We start from the raw sequence: 25751 nt of genomic DNA, 5'->3' as shown, positions 1-25751 counted from the left end.
TTAACATAAATATATAAAAAGTATCCTATGGTCGTCCTCTGATTCTGAGCTACCTCCCAACCAATTTTCGACCAAATCGGTTCGGGCGTTCTTTAGTTATAAATATGGTAGAGTAACTAACACGACTTTCTTATATATATTTATATAGAATACTAGAAGGCCGACAGACGTTGTCCTGTCTCACGTCTTAAATGTAAACTTTTTGAAATTAGCTGTAAAAATTAGACCGTTTTGATGAAAATTTTTATTAGAAACTTATTACAATATCTAACGTCATATGTATTGAATGAAATCTTGAAGTCGTTTTAATTGATTGTGAAAAGGTTGAATCTATTCACTTACGGGTATTTATTCTTAGAGTTAATTTTCTACAAAAAATGAAGTTATCGTAATGCCATAGGATGTACTATATTTTTGGTTAATCCTTGAAAGGTATAAACAAATAAATTCGATGGTTTTCCTACTCTCGAGCCCGCAACGTATAATTGGCCGTGAGAAAAGCACGGATTTTCTAAATCTAATCCACAAATCGTCATTGTTTGACCTTGTGCCTTATTAATAGTCATCGCAAATGCCAAGCAGATGGGTTATTATAAATGTTTAAATTGTAACGGCGAATCTAAGGGAATAATTGGAATCCGTGATAGAAGTACAACTTCACCTTGAAATTTCCCACTCAAAATAGTGGCTTCAAACATGGGCAACAGTTTTTTTTATGTCTAATCCTCATGTGTCCACAAATTTATTTTTTTTATTTATTTACATATTTCTTAGTTTTGTATATTCACTATTTCCGTATATAGTAGTATAGCAGTATGAATGTTTAGACACTATACACCATACACATGTCTATAGTCTTAATAGTTTAAACTATACTTATGCTATCTTAGAATGTGATCGCAGCGCAATCTACCAGGCTCAAATATACTTTTGAATATCTCTCACGACTGTCGCGCAGTCTGCCGGAATTCTATGTAAAACGTTCTAACATTCTACTTATAAATGAAAAACTAGTTAAATAAACAATTTACAGTGGACCAAATTGTGAATCTAAACCATCCTCAAATCCCCTAGAACTCAAACAAAAAATTTCATCAAAAGCGGTCCAGCCGTCTAGGAGGAGTTCAGTGACATACACACGCACACAAGAAATATATATATAAAGTTTTTATTATGTTAAATAAATTTTTGAAAAATTAGTTTTGTCAATAGATATTCAAGTGCCTGATCGACGCTTTTTTTTTGAAACCAACAAAATAGGCCACAGGAAAATCTTATACTCTCGCAACATGTTGATATAGAGTATAATAGTTTTGTTCGCCTAACGGTTGTTTATATTATATTACCTCAAACTAATCGAGTTAGATATAGGGTTATGTATATATAAATGATCGCGATGAAGGGACGTTTTGAAATCCAGGTGACTGTCTGTCCGTCCGTCCGTCTGTTCCAGCTGTAACTTGAGTAAAAATTAAGATATCTTTATGAAACTTTGTACACATGTTTCTTGGTACCGTGAGACGGTTGGTATTGCAGATGGGCGTAATGGGACCACCGTCACGCCCACAAAACGCCATTATTCAAAAACAAATAAATTTCCATAATAAAGCTCCGCAATTAGATACAAGACTGTTACTTGGTACACGAGATCACATTAGGGAGGGGCATCTTCAGTTAAAATTTTTTTATTTAAGTGGGCGTGGTCCCGCCCCTAATAGGTTTAATGTGCATATCTCCTAAACTACTAAAGATATAATAACAAAATTCACTGGAAGCAAATGTTTTTAACACCTCTACTTACAGTGTGAAAATGGGTGAAAAGATACAAGGTATAAAGGGTCACATTAGAGATGGGCATCTTCACTTAAACATTTTTTTTTCAAGTGGGCGTGGCAACAATATCGGGGTAAAACTTTGCGTGAACAATGCATTTAAAGTATGCCACCTTTTGACCAAAATATGTCTAAATCGAACCAAAACTGTTCAAGCCCCTAGGTACTGAATTTGTGGACCCCGGTGCCTATAGCTGCTTTTTTACCGAAAATATCGGTCAATGTTTAAGATATATAATTGAGGTTCATGTAATAAAATAAATAAATGAAACACTCGAGAATAGTATGTTTGTGTCAAAAAATGGGTTAATTCGGTCCAATATTTCCTATAGCCCTCATATACCTAATATAAAAATTTTTTAACTTCTGGGTGACTATATAACGCATATATCTGCCAATATGTGAGTTATCTCAAAGAAAATGAGAGAGCGTGTTTTACGCATAGCAAAGTATCTTTGTGCCTAAAATGGGGTGAAAATTATCTAGTATCAGGATTTTCGAACATTCGTCTGACTTAACTCCATATGATTGGTGATGGCATGTTAGGTACCTTAATAAAATAGTGGGAGTATTTTATTAGTCTGTAGCATGTTAGTAGTATGTGGTATTGGCAAAAATTGAAAAAATCGGAACTTAGCCCTTCCTTACTTGTTTTGCAACAGTTAATTTGTTTATAAAAAATTTTAATTAAAAAAATCCTTCGATCATATGTACTAGTTTTTCATATTTTCACAATGCTGTATAAATTTCGTTGAAATCAACACAGAAGTTTTTAAACTACAATGGTCACCAGTTCAAAAAACATAGCTTTGAGAAAAACACATTTGAAGTTTTACACTCAATTTAACCGGTCGCTTCCAGCTGCAGCTAGCTAACTGCTCTTGAACGTTCCAGAGCGCCATAGAATCCTTTGCTAATAATCGATTAACGAAAAGTATATGTCGGAGTTACGTCAAGATATTATACTTTGAAAAAATGCAAACAACAATATCGAAAAACTAGAAGACCACGCCTTGCTGAAGCTAAGATTTATTTGATTATATGTACACAATCACAAACTGAAACGATTACGATGTTATTATTTAAAACTGGTCAGCTACAGAAACAAAGTAATTTTTTTAATACCATAATGCACCTGCACACAAGGCAAAATCGGTTCGGGATACAATCAAAGTACTTGGTTGGGAGCTGATATCCCATCCGCCGTATTCACCAGACTTGGCCCCTTCCGATTACCACTTGTTTTCATCGATGGTACACGCATTGACTCAGCATCACTTCGATTCCTACGCAGAAGTCGAAAATTGGGTGTCTGATTGGTTTGCTTCAAAAAACGAACATTTCTATTTGCATGATATCCACAACTTGCCAGAAAGGTGGCAAAATATGTCAAAAGCAATCGTCAATACTTTGAATAATTTTTTTTTACTAAAGTTTTACTTAAGTTTAGTAATTCATTTTCAAAAAAAATTTCATACCGGTACCCCTGGTAAACGAATAACTGTGCAAACTTTCATGTCTCTCCGTGCTGTGGTTCTGCGAGTACATAGCGAAATAGCGTTTCATTTTTTGTTTGTATTCTGTAGTTTTATACACAGAGTGAAATACAAACTTATAATTGGATACTTTGCTTACAAATATCATTTGCTATAAATTATTACGTTAAAATTAGAGACGCAATTTTAATATCCTAAATCAAATAATTTTCCGATAATAAACATAAGGAAATATATTTAGTATGGCCAATAACCGATATTCGATAAGCATTACTAGATATGTCTCAATTCCTTTAACAGCCGGTTCTACGTTACCAAAACTTATCCGTCCAAGGGATGTATTTCAGCGATTTAACCCTATTTGGATCGTTAAGTTTGTCATCATTGGAGCAACTCCTAGCAGCAGTTTTGCTCCACATCCTTCAGACCTGTGCTGACATTGAGTCCAACCCAGGCCTGAAAAAATACTTCTGCTGCATTAGCGCTAAAAACCTTCATCCTAACTCCACCTCAGTTAGGTGTAATACATGCGATGTATGAAGTCATCTTAAATCCTGCTCAGGCCTTAAGACACACAGGGAGTGTAGTACAAGTTATGTAGCCCCATGCTGCCAACGCACTACTGCGGGAGTGCGACTGGCCAACAAAGAACCTCTACGGTCCCAAGGAGCTTAACTAGGCGATGTCGAGCTCGAAATATTTAATATATACAGCCTCCAGTTACATGTCGCCCAACAAGATATCACCCAAACAAAGGTGCGCTACATAGTGGTGAAAATCATTTGGTGCTTGGCGACTTAAACGCTCACCACGATATTTGGCACTTTTGCTTGTCAAACGATCATTGGGTAATGGAGCTGGTGGAACAGATAGACGAATCGACATTTTGCACAATGAATGACGAAGCCCCCACCAGGAGTAAAGGACGAAATGGGTAGAGCTTCTGAAGTATTGTAACCTCTCCAACGGTGTGAGTAAGCTTTGGTCTACTTCCAAAGCTTTGTCTAACCCAAAGAGACAAGACGATTGGGTTGAAACTCAATGCGATGGCCATGCCACCTTGGACCCGAAGATATGCGAAAGCTATTTTAGCCGGCAGTTCACATTGCACCCTTCAACAGACAAGGCCAAAAGATGTGTTACCCGACGGCTTCGAAAAATACCAATAGACTGCGCGCCACTTGCTTTCACTGATGAGGAGTTACGAATTGTCATTAAAATGGCTAAATCATCCAAATAAACATGTTGATTCTAAAACATTTAGGTTTGACGGGAGTAAGTTATCTACCCAAGGTCCTCAATATTACGCTGACCACTTTTCAAACCCACAAGGCCCACTACTAAAATCTGGGAAACCCGCCAACTAAGGGGAGTCTTATCGTGCGATAACTTTCCTTTCCCCATTAGTGAAGATACTTTAAGCCTTGCTACTGCCGACGTTCACTCTCCATCTGAACCTAGTAGACCATCAACATGGCTTCCGCAAAGTGTACAGTACCACCACAGCACTTAGCGTCATAAATGCCCATAGTTCATGGCCTTAATCAATAACCACCCTGTGATAGGGCGATCCTCGTAGCATTGGACTTGTCAAAAGCTTTTGACGCAGTCAACCATACAACGTTATTTGTGGACATCGAACAACCCACGCTCATGGCATGTGTTTAAAAGTAAACGGCTATTTTTTCGAACTTGCTCACTTTTTTGAAAGGAGCTTGACACTCTCCTCCACCAAATCTATAGCGACCATATTCAGGTTCAACTAGGCAAAGGAGTACAGACTGGAACTGAACATCACAGTCGATGACGTTCAAACTCCGACTGTCAACAACCCTAGGATTGTAGGTGTTACATTCGACAGCCTGTGCTCCTTCACTCCTCATATGATAACTACCAAAGTACAAAGCCGCAACAAAATCCTCAAGTCGCTAGCCGGCAGCTCTTGGAGAAAAGACGAAAAAACGTTGGCAGCATACAAGGCAATCGAGCGGTCGGTCATTAACTACGCCGCACCGATATGGTTTCCTGGATGTAGTGAAACGCAGACGATGGGTGCCTCTTGACGTCTCCGGATGAACATTTGCAAAGTGAGGCCCACTTGCTTCCGATCAAGGAACATAATGAACTCCTCGTCAGGCAGTTTCTGCTGAGATGTTTTCGCAAAAACCAGTGAATGGCGTACTTGGAGTCGAAACAGCATGTTTCATGGGCCTACTGTTGGATAACTTCCACGACAACCAACCCGAACCTTACCGCCTAAGCGGGAACTAGATGACCGTTACAACAACAACAACACTAGAGCTGCCTGGAGTCTCAGGCTATCGAGAATTAATGACCATATACCAAAATTTCTTTAAGTCCACTATATAAATAAATATCGTTTTAAAAAATTAAAGAACATGCTTTTAAACTTTTCAAACTAAGAAGTGAAAAATATTTCCTTATATAAACTGACAGAAATATTAACCGAAAAATACTTGTATTATTATGGGAAAAGTGTGATGTGCCCGATATACGAAATATATATTTCAAACCATCCCCCATTTTGGTTGAAATTAGTTCGATAGTTCCTGAGTTATTGGATGTCACCCAAAGGTTGTTGGGCCACGGCCATTTTACAATTTTTACACCTTCTCCTGTAAAGCTCTTCCCTACCATTTTGTTTGTGAAATTTAGTGCATATAGCGCATTTGTTTCGTGAGTTATCGAACTCTGAGTAGTTTTCAACATAACCGTTATATAAGAAGTGGGCGTGGTTATTACCTGATTGTACCCATTTTCATGGCGTATGAAAAAGTGCTAAAAGGACTTCCTCTCAGCAAATTTGGTTGAGTTAGCTTTAGTGGTTTGGAAGATATATACAATTAACCAATTAGGGGGCGGGGTTACGCCCAATTTTATAATAATGGGAAACTGTTATCAAATTATTGCATTGTCATCGGTGTCACGTGTGCAATGTTTCAAGTTGATCAGACTTCTGGAAACCAGTAAAAATTGAGCTCTAAGATTCCATTACGTACATACAACCCAAGCTAATAAAAGCGTGTTAAAAATACAAATGAAGGTATGTTATTTTCTCATTCTAGAATGGCTTAAATGCGCTCCATTTAGCAGCTAAAGATGGTTATATCGATATTGTGAGTGAACTGTTACGACGGAGCATTAAGGTAAATAATGCCACAAAAAAGGGTAATACAGCATTACATATTGCTTCATTGGCCGGCCAAAAAGACGTAATTAAATTACTTATCCAGTATAATGCGAATGTTAATGTGCAGTCATTAAATGGTTTTACGCCCCTTTATATGGCAGCCCAGGAAAATCACGATGCTTGCGTTCGTTTCCTATTGTCAAAAGGAGCGAACCCATCACTCGCCACTGAGGTAAGTCTCTAAATATTTTTTTTAAAAACAAGCACATCATTTGAAGTACCTGATAAATGAAAATACTTTATGTTAGCTACATATCTAAAGTAAATCGAACGTGTTATAAATTACTTCAAGAAAAAACAACTTCGGCTGAACCCTTTACAGGTGTGTTTCTTATAGCAGCTATATGTATAATTAAATCTAGAAGCCTAACCGGCCAACAGTTTCCATCCATATATTTGAAGTAATTGTAAACAAAAGAAGAGAAAGCGTTAACTTCGACTGCCGAATCTATAATACCTTTCACATTAATTGCCTATAGAAACGATTTGTGTTCTGAAAATGTAACCGGCCAACAGCTTGCATCCAACGGCAAACGTTTGCTATTTCTTTCTAGCCATATTATTTGATATAGACAACCTTCAAGGCGAATCAAGGTTACTAAATAACGAAAAAGATCTGCATGTTAATTTTAATCGGTCAGTTGTATGGCAACCTTATGCAATAGTACTCCGATATTAACAATTAGTTTGGAGATTATAGTATTGTCTTCGACAGTCATCAATGCAAAATTTGGTGATGTTTTTTCAAGTAAAAAAGTTTTCATACAAGAATTTGATTTTGATCGGTCAGTTTGTATTGCAGCTATATACTCTCAAAGTCCAAAAGTAAGAAAAATCTGCAAGTATGTGGTGTACTGTTTGTTGCGTTGAACCTTTGCGGTTGTCTGACATGTAACATATGTACATATAGCCTAGGTCTGGAATTCTACTATTCATACCTTAAAAACACATGCATATACCTACATAGATTATAATATTATATTTAGTTTATACATACATTCGAAAAATAAATTATTCGTATATTATTGTTTTTAGGATGGATTTACCCCACTGGCTGTTGCCATGCAACAAGGTCACGATAAAGTAGTTGCTGTTCTTTTAGAGTGCGATGTTCGTGGCAAAGTTCGTTTGCCAGCATTACATATTGCAGCTAAGAAAAATGATATGAATGCCGCTACTTTGTTATTGCAGAGAGAGGCCAATCCGGATATTGTGTCTAAATCGGGATTTACACCATTGCATATCGCAGCGCACTATGGCAACGTGGATATTGCTACTTTGCTGATCGAGCATGGAGCCGATGTTAATTTTACCGCGAAACATAATATAACGCCTTTACACGTAGCCTGCAAGTGGGGTAAAACTAATATCCTAGATTTATTACTGTCAAAAAATGCAAATATTAATGCCACTACTCGTGATGGTCTCACACCACTTCATTGCGCAGCCCGTTCTGGTCATGTCGATGTCATTGAGGTATTACTTGCGAATAATTCTCCCATACTTTCAAAGACAAAAAATGGGCTTGCTCCACTTCACATGGCGGCACAAGGTGAACATGATGAAGCAGCTCAACTACTGTTGGCGCATAAGGCGCCTGTTGATGAAGTAACCGTTGACTATTTAACAGCTTTGCATGTTGCAGCCCATTGTGGTCATGCGCGCGTTGCCAAGCTTTTACTAAACTACAACGCCAATGCTAATGCGCGCGCTCTTAATGGGTTTACGCCGTTACATATCGCTTGTAAAAAAAATCGCATCAACGTAGTTGAATTATTGTTGAAACATGGTGCAGTCATCAGTGCCACAACGGAATCAGGTCTGACGCCATTACATGTTGCTAGTTTTATGGGCTGCATGAATATTGTCATATATCTATTGCAACATGATGCGATACCCGATGTACCAACCGTTCGAGGAGAGACGCCACTACATTTAGCCGCTAGAGCAAATCAAACAGATATTATACGTATTTTACTTCGAAATGGTGCACAAGTTGAGGCACGGGCCCGAGAGGGTCAAACACCACTTCATGTAGCCGCACGTTTAGGAAATATTGACATAATTATGCTGATGTTGCAACATGGGGCTAACGTTGATGCTGTAACGAAAGACATGTATACTCCATTACATATTGCAGCGAAAGAGGGACAAGAAGAGGTTGCTCAATTGCTAATCGAAAACAATGCGGAATTAGATTCAGTTACTAATAAAGGATTTACCCCAATGCATTTGGCAGCTAAATATGGTAAGGACAAAGTTGTAGCGTTACTATTACAACGTGGAGCTAAAATTGACTGTCAAGGCAAGAACGATGTAACGCCTTTACACGTCGCGGCACATTTCGATCACCCGAAAGTTGTATTTTTACTTCTAGAGCGAGGGTCTTCTCCTTTGCTTTGTGCTAAAAATGGACATAGCGCCCTGCATATTGCAGCTAAAAAAAATGAAATGGAAATAGCACCGCAACTACTGCAACATGGTGCAGATCCCGATGGTCGCAGCAAATCCGGCTTCTCGCCGTTGCATTTAGCGGCACAGGAAGGTCATGTTGATATGGTAAATTTATTGTTGGAGCATGGAATTAACGCAAACGTTCAAGCCAAAAATGGTTTAACACCCCTGCATTTGTGTGCGCAAGAAGATAAAACTGATATAGCACAAATACTCATTGATCATCAGGCTAATATATCCGAGCGTACCAAAGCCGGTTACACTCCTTTACATATAGCAGCACATTATGGTCAAATAAAGATGGTTAAATTTTTACTAGAAAATGATGCTAATATCGAAATGAGTACCAATGTTGGTTATACGCCATTGCATCAGGCAGCACAGCAGGGCCACATAATAGTCATCAATTTGCTATTGCGGCATAAGGCTAATCCCAATGCCGTTACCGACGTAAGTACATATACTCGTATTGACAAAACTATTGCAGTAAAATTTCATGCAGGAAATCGAGTCCAACTCAAGTGTCACAATTTAGCTTTAACTATGAAATTTGTGTTTTTTTAATTATTGACCGTATTGCCCTGTTACGGTGTACTACTTAAAATGGTTTGGAATTTTACAATTTGATATAATCGAACAATTCAATATTGTAAATATTTCAATTTTAAATTATTAATGTTTTGCCAGTAAATTATTTTGTTTTATAAAAATATAGCATTATGGTTTCGACTTGACATAAAATTTAAAAAGAGAAATTAATAATTTCAAAAGTAATGGCGGTTTGTGTTGATCTATTTCGAAAGCTCTTTGCGGTGACCGTCACTAATCCTTGGAGATTCACCTAAAATCAATTGGACCAAAAAAAGTTTTATCGTGAAAAAATTGTTATGCATTTAATGTTCAAAGTATTACCCATCGGAAGCTATGATGTTTGCCCATCTTTCTGGCAGTTTGTGGATCCCATCCCAAAAGAACTTCTCTGGCTTGGAGGTCAAGAAAGAATCGAGCCAATTGCTGATACCTTGTTCTCAAGTGAAGCGTACTCCGGTGAGAGCATTCTGCATTGATCTGAACAAGTGGTAATCGGAAGGTGCTATGTCTGGGCTATAAGGCGGGTGAGGTAGAACTTCCCAACCACAGTTTTCCAAATAGTTTTTAACTGGGCTTGCAACATGTGGCCGAGCGTTGTCATGATGAAAAATTATTGATTCGTGTCTGATCGTTTTTTTGCGATGGCCTTTTTCAAACGAATCAATTGTTTTCGGTAGAGGTCCCCATTGATCATCTGACCCGATTTCAATAGCTCATAAAAGAGCACACTTTGTCAATTGTTTTCGGTAGAGGTCCCCATTGATCATCTGACCCGATTTCAATAGCTCATAAAAGAGCACACCCTTGTGGTCCCACTAAATACATAGCATAACCTTGGCACCATGGATATTCGGCTTTGCCGTGGATGTCGATGGTGATGGGTTATCTAAATGAATCCATTTTTCATCGCCAGTGACAATCCGATGCAAAAATTACTTCTTTTGGTGGCGTTGAAGCAACATTTCCGACATGCAGAATCGACGTTCGACGTCTCTTGGCTTTAATTCATAAGGCACCCAATTTCCAAGCTTCTGGATGAATCCTAATGATTTTAATCGTCTGGAAACGGTTGTTTGATCAACTCCTAATACTCTTCGTCTTGAAATTTTTTTTGGCTGTCCGGGTCGTATAAGTCGAAATTGCCACTTTTAAACCGTGCAAACCACTTTTGGCACGTTCGTTCGGCTAAAGCATGGTCACCATAAACGTCCAGTAAAATACGATGTCTTTCGATAGCACTTTTCTTCATGTTCAAGTAATGAAGAAGAACTCCCCGCAAACACACTTTATCTGGTACAAATTCCGACATTTTCAAATGAATGAAACAAATTGTTGTTCATGCTAAAACAAATGACATCTACTGAAAACGACGCGAAATGACAGTACCTTTGAAATGAATATAGCCACAGATGAACACGACGCGAAATAATACTAGTAGAGCCCTCTCTTAGAATACCGCACGAATTAATAATCTAATAATTGATCGAAGCTTTTTTGTTTTGAATTTAAAAAAATGGCGCTTTAGAAAATTTGTATACTCTTTCAACATTTCGCTACAGAGTATAATAGTTTTGTTCACATAACGGTTGTTCGTATCTTTGTATATACTATGATATAAGAGACGAGTTGAAATCCGGGTGACTGCCTGTCCGTCCGGGCAAGTTGAAACTTGAGTCAAAATATCTAAAATATCAGATATCTTAATGAATACACATGTTGGCTTGGTAACATGGCACCATAAAACGGTTTGTGTTGTAGATCGGCGTAATCGGACCATTGCAACCCCCACAAAACTCCATTAATCGAAAACCAATGTGGCCCTGCTCTCAAATCGGTTTAAGCGTGGCACCGCCCATATGTAGGTGAAAACTGATATTTCGGGACCTACACGACTGATTAACCAAATTCGGTAGGTAACATTTACTGATATTCTTATGTTACAGTGCGAAAATGGGCGAGATCGGCACAACCACGACTACTTATACAACACAATTTTAAATACCGTCTGATTGTTTCACTTTTCAGTATACAAATTAAGCACTAATGAATATAACTGGATACAACTTTGCACGAATAGTGTCCTTATGACCAAAAATTTTCCCAATCGAACCAAAACTTCAAGCTACTATGTACCAAATATGTGGGATATATTATTGAACTTCGGAGAAAATCCATTTCTGATAATAGTATGCCTGTGTTTCAAAATTGGATTGAATCAGATCAATAATTCTCTTAGTCTCCATATACCTAATAGAAAAATTTTCGAACCTCCGGCTGACTTTATACCCCATATATCGGCCAATATGTAAGTTAGCTTAACTCAATTGAGTGAGCGTGTTTTTTATCCTAACAGTGCATCTATGTGCCTAAAATGTGTAAAATCGGGTGAAAATCTGATCTAGCCCCCATATAACTAATATCACTATTTTCAAACATAGGGTTGACTTTACTACTAATAAATATATTGTTGATGGTATGTGAGGTGCTTTAATGAAACTTAGAGAGTATCTATTTAGTGTAATATCTAGTAATGCCAAAAATAGATAAAATTGGGTCAATACTACACCTATCTTCCATATACCTAATAATAGGTTTTCAAACTTCTGGTTGGTCTTATATCTTATATATCGGTCAATATGTAAGATATCTTAGCAAAATAAATTGAACCTATACAGGCAGGTTCTGTAATTCACTTCCGAGTGAATTTGAAGCCAATTCACTTTCAATGCGACAATCGGTGTTCTTTAATTTTCACAATTTAATTTCCAAATTAATTCCGAGTGGAAATGAGTGTTCTGAAAAACGAATTCCAAAAAAAATATTCGGTTATTCATTTAAAATCAATTATGTGAAGTTGGTGTGCGCAAACATGTAAGTAAATTTAAGTGCTAAAATGATGCAGCAAAAATAAATAAATTAGTAGTAAAAAGCAGAAAATTTCCTATTCTAAAGAAGTATTCTTAAGTTAATTTTTAGCAAGTTTGGATGAATTGGAAGAGTTTCATCTGGAAGAAAGTTGCTCACAACGCTTCTGAAGCTAGAGCATCTGGTGGGGGCCATTTAATAAATACACACTAATAGCAATATCTCAAAAACGCCAGCCTGCGGTGTCCGACTGTCCTAAGTCAAACGACAATGAGCAGGCAGTAGTCATGAAAACTCTTGTGGATGGGTTGAAAGCAAATGTCGACGCCACAAAGGAAATAGGCCAGTATCAGTTGTGTATGTTATGCTGTTAAAGAGATAACAGTTACTTTAAAAGAAAACGCAGAAGAAAACAAGCGGCACCACCTACAATTAGAAAAGCTCCGGCAATCAAAAAATGAGCTCAAGCTTAAGGAATTAGAGCTACAAGAGCTTAAAATGTATTTTAAATACAACCATGGTAATAACAATTAAGTTTTTTATGACTGAATTTATGTTAAATTGTTTATACTTTTTTTTTGAATTAAAAAGAAAGATACGTGTGCAGTCGAGGACTGCCGGGGTAAAGCTATTGCATAGCATTTTTTTTTATCACTTTATGCAATTATAATTATTTATTTATTTTTTATGCAGTATTTTTTTCTTCTTTGATATAATATTAATTCAAGTTACACTTTTTGAGCGTTGTAACCGATAAGAAAAAACATGTTTTCTTTTATGGAATAAATGGAAAGTTAATATTGTTTAAAATATTTTTATTATCTTACAATACATGTAGGATATTCAGGAATTTTTATCATTGAAACTATAGGTTTAAGGTAACTGAAATAAGAAACAAAAGTTTGAGACTTGATATTCTCTAAACATCTGGAAAATACCGCGTCAATGGTGATCCCATATTTTGTTGTGGATTCTTGTGAATCATTATTTATTTTCAAATTAAATTTTTCCTTCCTTCCTGCTTTTTTATCAGCGAAGTTGATGTTGAAATCGCCAGCTAAGATAAGTGGGAATTTATTTCCATTGATAATCCGATTGAAATACTTAATTTCAATTGTATTGTTCAATTCAAACGAGATACTGTTTCAAAGCGTGTGGTAGCTATTTACTAAAATAATAATAATATTACTAATATTATGATGCCGAATATTGAATAATTTATTTTTTATTAATTAAGTCCATAATTTTATTTGCCATTAAAAAAATTTTATCTTAAATATTATTATACACCCTGCTCTGTCTTTTAAATTGATTTGCTCCGCTTGAGACATGCGAAAATAGACCTAGAAGTATGTGTTAGGTTTATTTCCGTTACGGGATTTCGCGATTGCATCGCCGCCCTCAAAGCCCGCGATAGAAGCTATGCAATAGCTTAAAAGGATTTGCTACTTAAAAAGGAAACATTCTAGATAAGATTCTTGTATAAAATTGTGCCAAATAGCCCCATTTTACGGTTTTTCATTCAAAATTTTTTTTACAAAAACAACGATATTAATAATTTTATCAGCGAGTTTCGCCTGCATTTGTGGTATTAATACGATGTATGTATATAGAGTACTCATTCATTTTCTTTCACTTTTTCTCATCAATTTCTTCATTAAGAAATGCACTTTGTTTATTCGTATTTAAAACACTTTATACACAAATTTTACGCGTACTCGCCGATTATTCGTTTGACTACAAAAGTCTTTTCGCGACGATGGCAAAAGCTAAAAATCATAAATTGAACAACTTTCTGATGTTCCTTCTGTCGTAGTTCGTGTCGATCTTACAATATAAACTATTTTTCCATGGTTCACAAAATCTGCGTTGATATATAATGCATGCTCATACATAAACATTTAATTGTATCTTGCATATTTTTATTTTTGAATCACAATTGATTTAAGCTTGAGACATCCGAAAACACCCCTAATAGTATGCAAACATTTTGCGCATACTTTGTGATCGTGTTAGGCGCTAGAAGCAATAGCGTAATAAAATTTTTATTGATATGAACTTGAATGGTTATATTATTTCGTATTTCTGTAGCCTCTCCATTTAATGTGGTCTCATATGTTACTCCTTCATTAACATTAGACCCACTTACATAATTCTACTGAATTTTGCACTTTATACAAACATTTGTTATCTGCAGTACTCTTAGAGGTTGGTACTGTAGGAGACGGGAAAGGCCCGTTCCCACGACAATCGGGTCTAAGTAACCAGAACGGACCCGGATTTTTATCCGACCAAGGACTGTCAACTCGGCACCATTCCTCGAAATTACTTCAGGAATGTTTTCCGCAGCTACTACAACAACAGAAAGGCATCTAAATTGGCTTTTTCAAACTCCTATAGTTCTTTCTATAATATTCCTCGCCGAAGAGTGTCTTTGATTGAAAGTGTATTGTGGTGTTCCATTACTTGAATCTCTAAATGAAAACTAAAATTGTTTTAAAGTGTATCCAGCACCACACATTAGCCAAAACCCGCGTTTACCGCTTTCGTATTTGCCTTGAAAAAAGTATTGAGCCTTGCATACACTTCATATCAAAGCGTCATGACTTGATCCAGGGCGACAGTCATCAACTTGTCATGTTGTGGTCACAGATCTGCAAGAAATTTTCAAAAGAAAGTGATTACTAATAATGTACTTAGTTGTTGGTACTTACAATCATGGCGATGATTATATATTTGTCGGTTGTGAAATAGAATGTGATGTTTATGCGGTATTGTTACTCTAATATGTTTACCAACTACACAGCCAACCACGCAGGTATTCCGAAATTTTGCAAAAAATGTTGTTTTGATGCAGATATTTCGGCCTTCGTCATAGTTAATTTTATCCATTATGGACAAATATGCCTTTCTAAAATGGCAAGCACGCGCTTTAAAATCGTACTGCGTCCCATTGAAGTTGACTTTTGGAAAGAGCATTCGGCTGAAAATCGTACCATGGCCGCCAACTGAAGTCGTGCCGGGATATTTATTTTTACCAAGTGGAAAGCCCTGGCGTTTAGCAACATTTGAAAAGCACTTTTCTTCACTCTGCGATTTTCATTTTTAGTATAGAACGTAACCTGATCGCACTTATACAATATTTACTAAAGCCATACATTGCCAAAATACATTTCTTTTTACTACTTATTTATATTCAGGCACATCGAGTGGATTTGAACGATCGCGTAAAAACTTCCTATCAATTTTTTCTGCATTCAGCTCACTTTCTATATAAATCGTTGCAAATGTACTTAACGCACTCATTTTCTTTATTATTATTTTTTTTGATGAATTTTATTTTTTTTTATAAATACTCAAAATCTTCAGCTTACATTCATTCGAATAAAACAAAATATTCGGTATAAAAACAAGAACGAAAATGAACAAATTTCTCGTTTTTCAAAACACCAAAACCAGATTCACTCGTTTTTGAATTTATTTTAATTTCCACTTTTACCCGGATTCCCGAACCTACCTGATAATATTGGATATACTATATATATCGAAAATATGTAAAAACAAGAAAAAACGTTAACTTCGGTTGCGCCGAAGCTATAATACCCTTCACAAAAACAAAGGCCCCTTACAAGAACTTGATTCCAACCGTTCAATTTGTATGGCAGCTATATGATATAGTGATCTGATCTGACCAATTTCTGTGAAGAATAATTTGTTGCCTTAAGCAATAACTCGTGCCTAATTTCGTGAAGATACTTCGTCAAATAAAAAAATGTTCCATGCAAGCACTTTACTCCGATCGTTCAGTTAATATGGCAGCTATATGCTATAGTCATCCGATCCATACAATTTCTTCGGAGATTACATTGTTGCCTTAACTAATAATCCGTGCCAAATTTCGTGAAGATACCACGTGAAATGAAAGAGTTTCCCATACAAACACTTGATTCCGATTGTTCAGTTTGTATGGCAGCTATATGCTATAGTGGGCCGATATCGGCCTTTCCGACAAATGGCAGCTTCTTGTGGAGAAAAAGAAGTGTTCAAAATTTCAGATCGATATCTCAAAAACTGAGGGACTAGTTCGCGTATATACAGACGGACAGACGGACGGACGGACAGACAGACGGACATGGCTAAATCAACTCAGCTCGTCACGGTGATCATTTATATATATACTTTATATGGTCTCTGACGTTTCCTTCTGGGTGTTACAAACTTCGTGGCAAAATTAATATACCCTGTTCAGGGTATAATAATATCATACTACATATAATAATTTTCGTTATTCTAAAAATCATTATTATATTATTGGTTTAGCGCCGAACATGAATGGAGTTGGTCTAGATCTGGGTCTTCTGGTTGACGTTTTGCACATCAAATATTAAATTAAGCCTCTCCGGTTAGTATGTGTCGTTTGAGGATGATTTTAATATAATTTTCGCTAACGGAAAGTAAAATATAGTTTTAAAACTAATTGAGTCTATAACCTTTAATATAAATTAGAAAGGTACAAATTTGATTGTAGTCCTTTCATGATTTCTTCGAACAATGAATGTTGAATTCTTTCGCAACATTTTAAAAATAAAGTATTGCCAACACCTAAAGGTATTTTCTCTGCCTTAGCTCTTCCTTTCTTGTTTTTTCCAGCTTTTCGGATAAAAACCAACGGTTAATTATTAGTAAAAAAAACGAAATTTAAAACAAAATCGTTCAATCAGATGCGCTAATATTTCATGTTTTGAAAAGGCTGTATAAATTTTATTGAAACCTACCGAGCGGTTTTCGAGCCAGTAGTCATCAGTTCAGAAAACAGTTTTGAGAAAAACACATTTAAAGTTTTACACTCAATTTGCGTACGTCATTCAAAAAGTGTTAACGTTCAGCAAAAGTAATACGAAAACAAGAATCCTCAGCGCTGAGAAGACAACTGCAGGGCGCCGCAGAGACTTCTATTGGGCACGAGTACGTGTAGAAAGGCAAGCTAAACAACAGACAGCTAGAAGAGCGTTCGAAACGCAAGAACAATCGCAGGCGAACATAATAATTTTTGCAGAAATGCAGGCTAGAAACTATTACCCAACCAAATCGACAAATTATTTAGTGCTCCATAAGGAAAAAGATAAAAAATCTTTAGTTTCCTGTCAAGCCTAGCTTTGCTGTTGCTATAACCAAAGCGTAAGAGCAGACATTTCAGGTAGTAGGGGTGTATTTAAAAAAGCCAACTATATGTAGCCTGTTCACTAGTATCAAAGCCCGTAATTTACACATTTTTGCAGCGGACTTAAAATTTACAGTATACAAATATATTCTGGAATAATCTGCTCGTCTCAATTCTCGAATTGACTGGCTAATTTAATTGTGTTCACGCACACATGCATCCAGATACCCATTCACATGTGCACACGCATTTCGAACACGTCCATACACAGTTTATTTCTATAAAAAAAAGGTTATTACAATATTTCATGATCTGCAAGATAAAATTATCGCAGTGTCTCAGCCAGTCTCTTCGGCGTTCGGAAATTGAGTGAATTATAATCTGATTCCAACAATATGGACACGGAAACAAACGTCAGAGATAAAGGGACGGACACCACGATAATTTACAATAGTGTGCTTAAACTAATAATTCAATGTATATATACTTAGACGGCTTTTATACACAGATTCTTTTGACCCTCGTTTTCGGCAAATTCTCTTTTGGTGTCGCTCTGTGCATTCACACGGTCAAAAAGAGTCCAGCATTTCGAGTCTAGTTTTTTTTGCATTCTTTTTCACAAAATTTTCGTAAGTATATGTGCAGTTCGACTGCGCAACACTTAGAGCGTGTTGCATATTTCATTTGTATGTTGAGATGGTGGTCCCACATTTTGCTTGCAACGAATTAGCATGAATATGGTAGAACAATACAAGTATGCATAATACCTACCCGCTTAATAGTTTCAAAGAAATACTTAAGACGGGAATTCCCTAATCCACCAGAATGTATTGAATACCCGTTACTAATATTTTCAAGGCCAAATTTATAACAGGAATTTCCTAATCTTCAATTATTAAAAATTCATAATTTCTTTACTCCATAATCTATATCTTAATTTTCTCCTTATTTACAATTTTTCAAAATATTTCTATTCTATGCATACATATTTGCATAGTACACACAAAAAAAAGATAACATAATTCAAATTTGCGAACGAATTCATTTGAAACCGAGCGCTCTTGCAACCATTCAAAGAATTTGAAAGTGAAAAGGAATGCTGAAAAGGGTAGCAGCGAGCTGTTACGAACAAGAACACAAAGCGTGCCACCCGAACACTAGTGGCACGGTCCCTTCGTCTTTCCTCGTCGTCCCCTCGCCTTCAATAAACCGGTTTGGGTTACAAAACAATCTGTGTGTAAAAGCAGAGTTACGTAACGTTTGCTCACCTCGTTAAGTAAGAAAAAAAAATGCTATTGATCTAAAGGAACTTATAAATCTGTAATGTCAGTCTTAGAAAGCTATTCAATTATGACTATCGTATTTTTTGATTTGGGTTTTGTTCCAACGTTTTTGTCCTTTGAAATAAATCAGTAGTTAGCAACATACTATCTGAAAAATGTTCATCTAAATTCACTAAAATTCTCATCTCATCTATATAATATGCTATACGTTTCTTGTGGTTCCTTTAAAAGCCAGCAGGGTAATTTTCGAACTGATCGATATATAGCTGCTATGCCAACGCGCCAACACGCGAGCGAAGCTATCTTCTCTGCATTCACATGCTCACATCGTTCGGTCGTCGTTGATCAGAATTTCTACGAGCACGTCTATTCACCAATAACAAAGCAGTATACATCCTGTAATCTACATAATGTTTTGCAGTGAATGGTAAATCTATTTTATACCCTGAACAGGGTATATTATGTTTGCCACAAAGTTTGTAACATCCCGAAGGAAACGTCGGAAACCCTATAAAATATATATTAAGTCAAGTACAAAGTTCGGTTTTTTTTTTATTGATTTTTCAAAAGATGATAACTTTGTGTACATTTGTCCGATTTAAGTCAAATATGCGCCGTTTTGTTCGTAAACTTGTTGCCAACGAGATGCCAACTTATTATATACCCTCTATAATTATACCCCTCTCGTAGAAGGCTGCGTCCCTATTGGTAAAAAACGCGGAGAGCCAATTTTCACATGGCTCTCTTGAGGCCAACTTCTCACCATTAACCGCGTTCGCACGCCTAAGCTCTCATCAGAGTTAGTAGCAACTAAAGGAAGACCTCTATATTTTACGATATTTGCTTTACGGCGAACACTATCCATTGTCAACATTTTTCTCTAACGTTTCATCATACAGTGTTTAAATGAGTGACGTCAGACAATAATCAACATATTTAAATGTAAAATTTTACCAACACCTGAAAATATTTCCCCACTGTTGACTTTCAAAATACATATATAGTACAATATATAAAATTTGTGGCTCCTTCGAACTTAGCTTTTTTTTTATTTGTTTATTATATTTTCGAATTGTCGACCGTCGAAAAACAGAAGAATTCTCTATTCACTGCTTGTAACCTGTGAACAGAGTCAATACTAGTACATTGAGTAATGTTATATATATTGCAAAATCAGGAAAAATTTGATTGATTAAGATTTTTTAAAAGGGAGTTTCTGGTTTTCAAAAAGAAATAAAACGCATGTATACAGATAAGGGTTAGCCAGTACGTTTTAAAAGAGATTTCGAGCAAGTGACCACCGCGGCTGGCTCGAGTAAATTGAATATCCAAGTGGTTCAATTGTCGACCACTTTTCCAGCAATTATGGCCGAATATTCTCTTCCAAGGCATCAATCAGGATTATCGACAAGCGACTGCACACAACGTCACAAAAAATAGTTCATCGTTGTTTTGGAAGGCCACGCCACAAACTCAATATAATGCGCTCACCAAAAAATAAATTGATTGTTTCGTTGACTATGGCAGTGGCGCCGTCTTGTTGGATCCATATCAACATCCTCTATTGACTGTAACATTATGGCTTCATTTTTGAAGAAATATGGACCAATGATTCTCATATAGATCACACCAAACAGTGGTATCACACCAAATGTGCTAATTTTGTTTACTAATGTATCCATTCCTGAGCTGAACATCGCAGCACGCGATGCATTGCGCGAACCGAACCATTATTTTGGTAATAAATTTGCACGATTTGCCAACGTTCTTCCGGAGCGAGTATATTATATTATGTGTTCTATTTATAGGGAATTATGCAGAAAGGCTAATTTTAAAATAAAGGCATAATAAAAATGTAGGAGGGAGCTTTACCTCACTGAAGGAGCACGGCCCGCTATAGAACAACTATAAAAACGTCAGTTTATAATCGAAATTTTTGAAAAATTAATTCAGTCAATTTGTGCGGAACAAACCGTGCACACACCTATTGCAAGCCCAAATTTTCGGCCAAAATGCGATAAATCGATGTTTTGGAGATGTTCAATTATATTTCCATAAATTTCAATGATGATTTCGGCTGATTTTTTATGAATTCACGCACAGTTCGATGGAATTTTTGGTGATCAAGGATTTTGGTTGGCCCACAAGTTCATCGTCATTTATGTCCTCACGACCATAGGGATAGGCAATCATCGCCTTAAACTTGTTTCATCAATTGAAACGTTTCGATAAAAGTTTTACAAATTTTAAAACAAAATTTGTAGTTGGCCATTTTTTTGATGACAAAAACATACTGACACTTAAAACGCTATAACTTCCAATAGATGAAATGTCATGAAATTTTTACTGGAACTCGATAAAGGATAGCTGATTCTACGCACTACTCGACATATAGATGGCGCCACTAGAGTTTACTTTGTAACTTTTTTACTGTTTACTTTGGAACGCACCTTGTATCATAGAAGAAAGCTATCAGCTAAATTTCTCAATAAGTAATAAACGACCGATACGAATACAATTTTCTAGTTTCATTAATATTACTATTATTAACAAAGCAAAATATATTCGTAAATTTGTATTTATTTCACGAATGTATATATTTAATAATTTAATTAGCAAGAAAAAATCCAAACGTCTCACCATTGTGAATGGCTCATATGATAAATAACTTTCAAAAATGAGAACACAAAAATTTTTTTATTGATTTACAAAGCATAAGACATAAATTATACAATAGTTGTTTATTGAAGACGTAAAGCTCTAAACTAAGAGGTTACTAAATATATTGTGACGAACACGGATGATAGAACAAAATCGAATCGACGATAAATTGCCAGAAGCAACTAGACAGCGTAACCGAAGTTGCCAGAATGTTCTAGTAGTAAAGTAGTTAGCGAATTCGTAGTGGCCAGAATGTTCTAGAAGCAATGTTTTGTTACAGATTTACTATATAAGGGCTGCCGGATTGTGCAGAAAACACAGTTCTAGTTAGAGTGTTGTCGTGATAAGAACAATTGAGACATAAGCAAGAAGTTGTAAGCTAGAATAACGAGCAATAAGTGTTAAGTCGTTGGAATTAGAAATAAAGATAAGTGTGTAGCCATTAAATTGGGACTTTTATTTAACAATCCAGTGATCGAACTCAAGAGTGAGTTACAGGTAGACGATTTATAGAGAAATCCGTTACAATTGGTGTCAGAAGTGGGATTGTCAAATAAATTCCCAAGGAGATAATTATTTAAAAATGGCCAAGTTTAACGATCTGAAGATTCCACAACTGAAAAAGGAGCTGGAACAACGTGGTTTGGCGACAAATGGATTAAAAACTGAATTACAATCACGGTTGAGAGAGGCCATGGAAGCGGAAAACATTAATGTTGAGGAATATGTCTTTCACATGGAATTAGAAGAAGAGACAACAAAGATAGAAGAAAAGGAAGAGGCTCAATGCTCGTCAAAGATGGTGGACATGAACATGCTTTTTTCTGCAATATCGCAGATGGGGACGCAAATGTCGACACAATTTAAAGAGCAGGATACACCTATGTCTCAGATGTCAACGCAGTTAGAAACGCGATTGTCAACGCATTTGGAAGAGCAGTTCATAGCGCAAGATGTACGTATATTAGCGCAGGTGTCCTCACAGTTGGAAGAGCAGGATGCACGGATATCGCAGGTGACCTCACAAATAGCAGAAGTGTCCTCACAGATTTCGGAAGAACGGGATAAAATTAAAACTGAAATGGATGAATTGAGAGATCGTCTCCGTGAGCTACAATTAAATCGGCCAATTATGTCGTCAGCTTCTGCCAAGGTAAAACCTCCATCCTTTGATGGCACTGTTCCGTTCCACGTTTTGAAGCTTCAATTCGAAAAGACGGCATCTTCAAATAATTGGAACGCTGAAGACAAAGTAGCTGCATTGTTCGTTGCATTAAAAGGATCTGCAGCGAAGATATTACAGACCATTCCAAACTGCGAGGCGAGTAGTTATGAAACGTTGATGGGTGTATTCGAAAGACGGTATGGTAGTGAGCACAGGAAGCAGATCTTTCAAATCGAGTTGCGAAATCGCCGCCAGAAAGCCAATGAGTCTCTGCAGGAGTTTTCTACAGAGATTGAGAGGTTAGCTCACTTAGCTCAGACTTTCGTCAATGGAATACGAGATAACACTACACGCTTCGCTGCAATAGCATGTCCAAAATTGACGTTTGCAGAAACCGTTTCGTATGCTCTGACACAGGAAACTGCATCTCTGCTTTGCAATCAAACATTTAAAGCTCATAAAGTAGAAATAGAGGAACACACTTGGGTGAACCAATTACTTGAAAAAATGGACAACATGCAGAAAGCACTGGAAAAATCTAAGGAAGCGCATAGGAAAAATGATGGTGTGTTTAAATGCTTCAACTGCGGGAAAAGTGGCCATATTGCACGCAACTGTAACCAGTCCAATAATCATGTTGGACGTAAACGCAAAGTTGAGGAAGATCAAGGAAATATCAAATCAAACCAATCGTTAAACTAAAGCGAGCCAGCCAAAAAGGGCACGGGCTGGCTCCCGCAAGCAAATGCCCTGTAATCTCCATTTCACAAATAAGCAGGAATACGAGTAACGTTACCGTTAGTGGATGTGTAGACGGTAAAAAGCGCATACTGACTGTGGATACGGGCGCATCACATTCCATAATTCGATCTGATCTGGTTGAGAAGGAAGTTAGACCATTAGCTGGGGCAAAGTTGCGTACTGCAACTGGAGAAGATACCCTAGTTCTCGGAAAGGTAACGTGCGAGATCGTAATTGGAAAGGCAGCCGTGTTGGACGAAAACGACATATCGAGCGAAATAAACGAATGGACCAAGGAACTAGAGGCAAACCATCAAATTATGGCTAAACAACTTCTTCTCAGATACTCATCCATATTTGATAAAGACGATGCCAAACCAGGAAGAACCGAAGTTGTGAAACATTTCATTAACACAGGTGATGCAAGACCAATCCGACAGGCTCCTCGAAGCGTTCCTTTAGCAAAACGTGAAGTTGTAAGCCAGACCATACGTGAAATGAGTGAAAGCGGCGTAATCGAACCATCAGAGAGTCCGTGGAGCTCACCTGTAGTACTTGTAAAGAAGAAAGATGGCAACATGAGATTTTGTGTGGACTATAGAAGGTTGAATGATGTAACAAAGAAAGACAGTTATCCACAGAATCGATGACACACTGGACTCGTTATCAGGCACAAAATGGTTCTCAACACTTGATTTGAAAAGTGGTTATTGGCAAGTGGAAGTAAACGAAGAAGACAAAGAAAAGACGGCTTTCAGCGTTGGAGATGTTCTATGGCAATTTACCGTAATGCCCTTTGGATTATGTAACGCTCCTGCTACTTTTGAGAGACTTATGGACCAGGTATTAAAAGGATTACACTGGAAGACCTGTTTAGTATACCTCGACGATATCATCGTGTTGGGTAAAAGCTTCGATGAACACCTTAAGAACTTGGAAGAGGTTTTCCAACGGATAGCTAGCGCTGGTCTGAAGCTGAGTCCAAAGAAGTGTTCCCTTTTCAAAAAGGAAGTAAGCTACTTAGGACATAAAGTGACAACGGAGGGCATTTGCACAGCTAATGAAAAGATCGAGGCAGTCAGAGATTGGCCCAATCCTAAAAATTTACATGAATTGCGGAGTTTCCTTGGACTGTGTACTTATTATCGACGATTCGTTCCAAATTTTGCCAGCGTAGCTAGTAGCCTCCATGAACTCACGAAAAAGAACAGAGTTTTTGAATGGAATCAAGAACAGGAAGTGGCTTTCCAAACTCTGAAGAAGCGATTAAGTACTGCGCCAATGTTAGCATACCCGGTCCCAGGATCAACGTTTATTTTGGATACGGATGCTAGTGGATTTGCAGTAGGAGGCGTTCTATCACAAGTCATTGATGGGCATGAAAAAGTAGTTGCATATTACAGCCAGACAATAAGTAAGCCAGAGAGAAATTATTGTGTTACTCGAAGGGAATTACTGGCGTTGGTGAAGTGCATCAAACATTTTCATAAGTACCTTTATGGCCAGCGATTTCGGGTGAGAACAGATCATGTAGCATTCTGCAATTCAGGAACCCAGAAGGACAGTTGGCACGTTGGATTGAAAGACTCCAAAGTTACGACTTCTCTATAGAACATCGCAAGGGTAGTAATCATGGAAATGCTGATGCCATGTCCCGCCGTCCCTGTAATCTGGAATGCAGGCATTGCTCAAAAGCTGAGGCCAAAGAAGACATTATAGATGTCCGATTAATGACTATAACATCAGACTGGGATCCGGAGGAGCTACGGAAATGTCAGCAAGAGGATCCAGATTTGAAAAGTGTAATACATGGATTGGAGATGAATAAACGTCCAACGAGAGAAGAAATAGCTGCAGAAATCCCAGTCGCTAAGGCTTATTGGGCACAATGGAATAGTTTAAAATTAGTGTCTGGCTGCTTGCATCGCGTATGGGAAAGCGAAGATGGGCAAAGTTCACGAGCTCTGATGATTATTCCAAAAGTAAAAATTTCTGAAGTTCTCAACGAGCTGCACAACGGTCCAAGTGGAGGACACATGGGTATCAGTAAAACCTTGTCGTCAATCAGTTACGGAATGGATCGCCAATTGTGTCGAGTGCATTGCTGCTAAAAGGCCGAGGTCCAGGAGTCATGGTCAGATGAAGCAGTACAATTCGGGTGCTCCGTTTGAGCGAATTGCCATGGATGTAGCTGGTCCATTTCCTATCAGTAAGTTAGGAAACAAATATGTTTTGGTAGTCATGGACTATTTCAGCAAATGGCCAGAGGTATACGCAATTCCTAACCAAGA

At 37.1% G+C, this 25751-nt stretch overlaps 1 protein-coding gene across 3 annotated transcripts in view; it reads left to right on the top strand.

The window, feature by feature from the left end:
• Window positions 1–25751, top strand: part of Ank (Ankyrin) — a 77590-nt gene that overhangs the window by 38348 nt on the left and 13491 nt on the right. For all 3 annotated transcript variants that reach the window (XM_070112514.1, XM_070112515.1, XM_070112516.1), the window contains 2 exons: window positions 6415–6711; window positions 7575–9443. In XM_070112514.1, coding sequence (XP_069968615.1) covers window positions 6415–6711; window positions 7575–9443 — 2166 coding nt within the window. The remainder of the gene's footprint in view (window positions 1–6414; window positions 6712–7574; window positions 9444–25751) is intronic.

The sequence above is a fragment of the Bactrocera oleae genome, chromosome X (genome assembly GCF_042242935.1).
Source record: "Bactrocera oleae isolate idBacOlea1 chromosome X, idBacOlea1, whole genome shotgun sequence".
NCBI classification, from domain to species: domain Eukaryota; kingdom Metazoa; phylum Arthropoda; class Insecta; order Diptera; family Tephritidae; genus Bactrocera; species Bactrocera oleae.
This window is presented reverse-complemented; position numbering and strand designations above follow the sequence as displayed.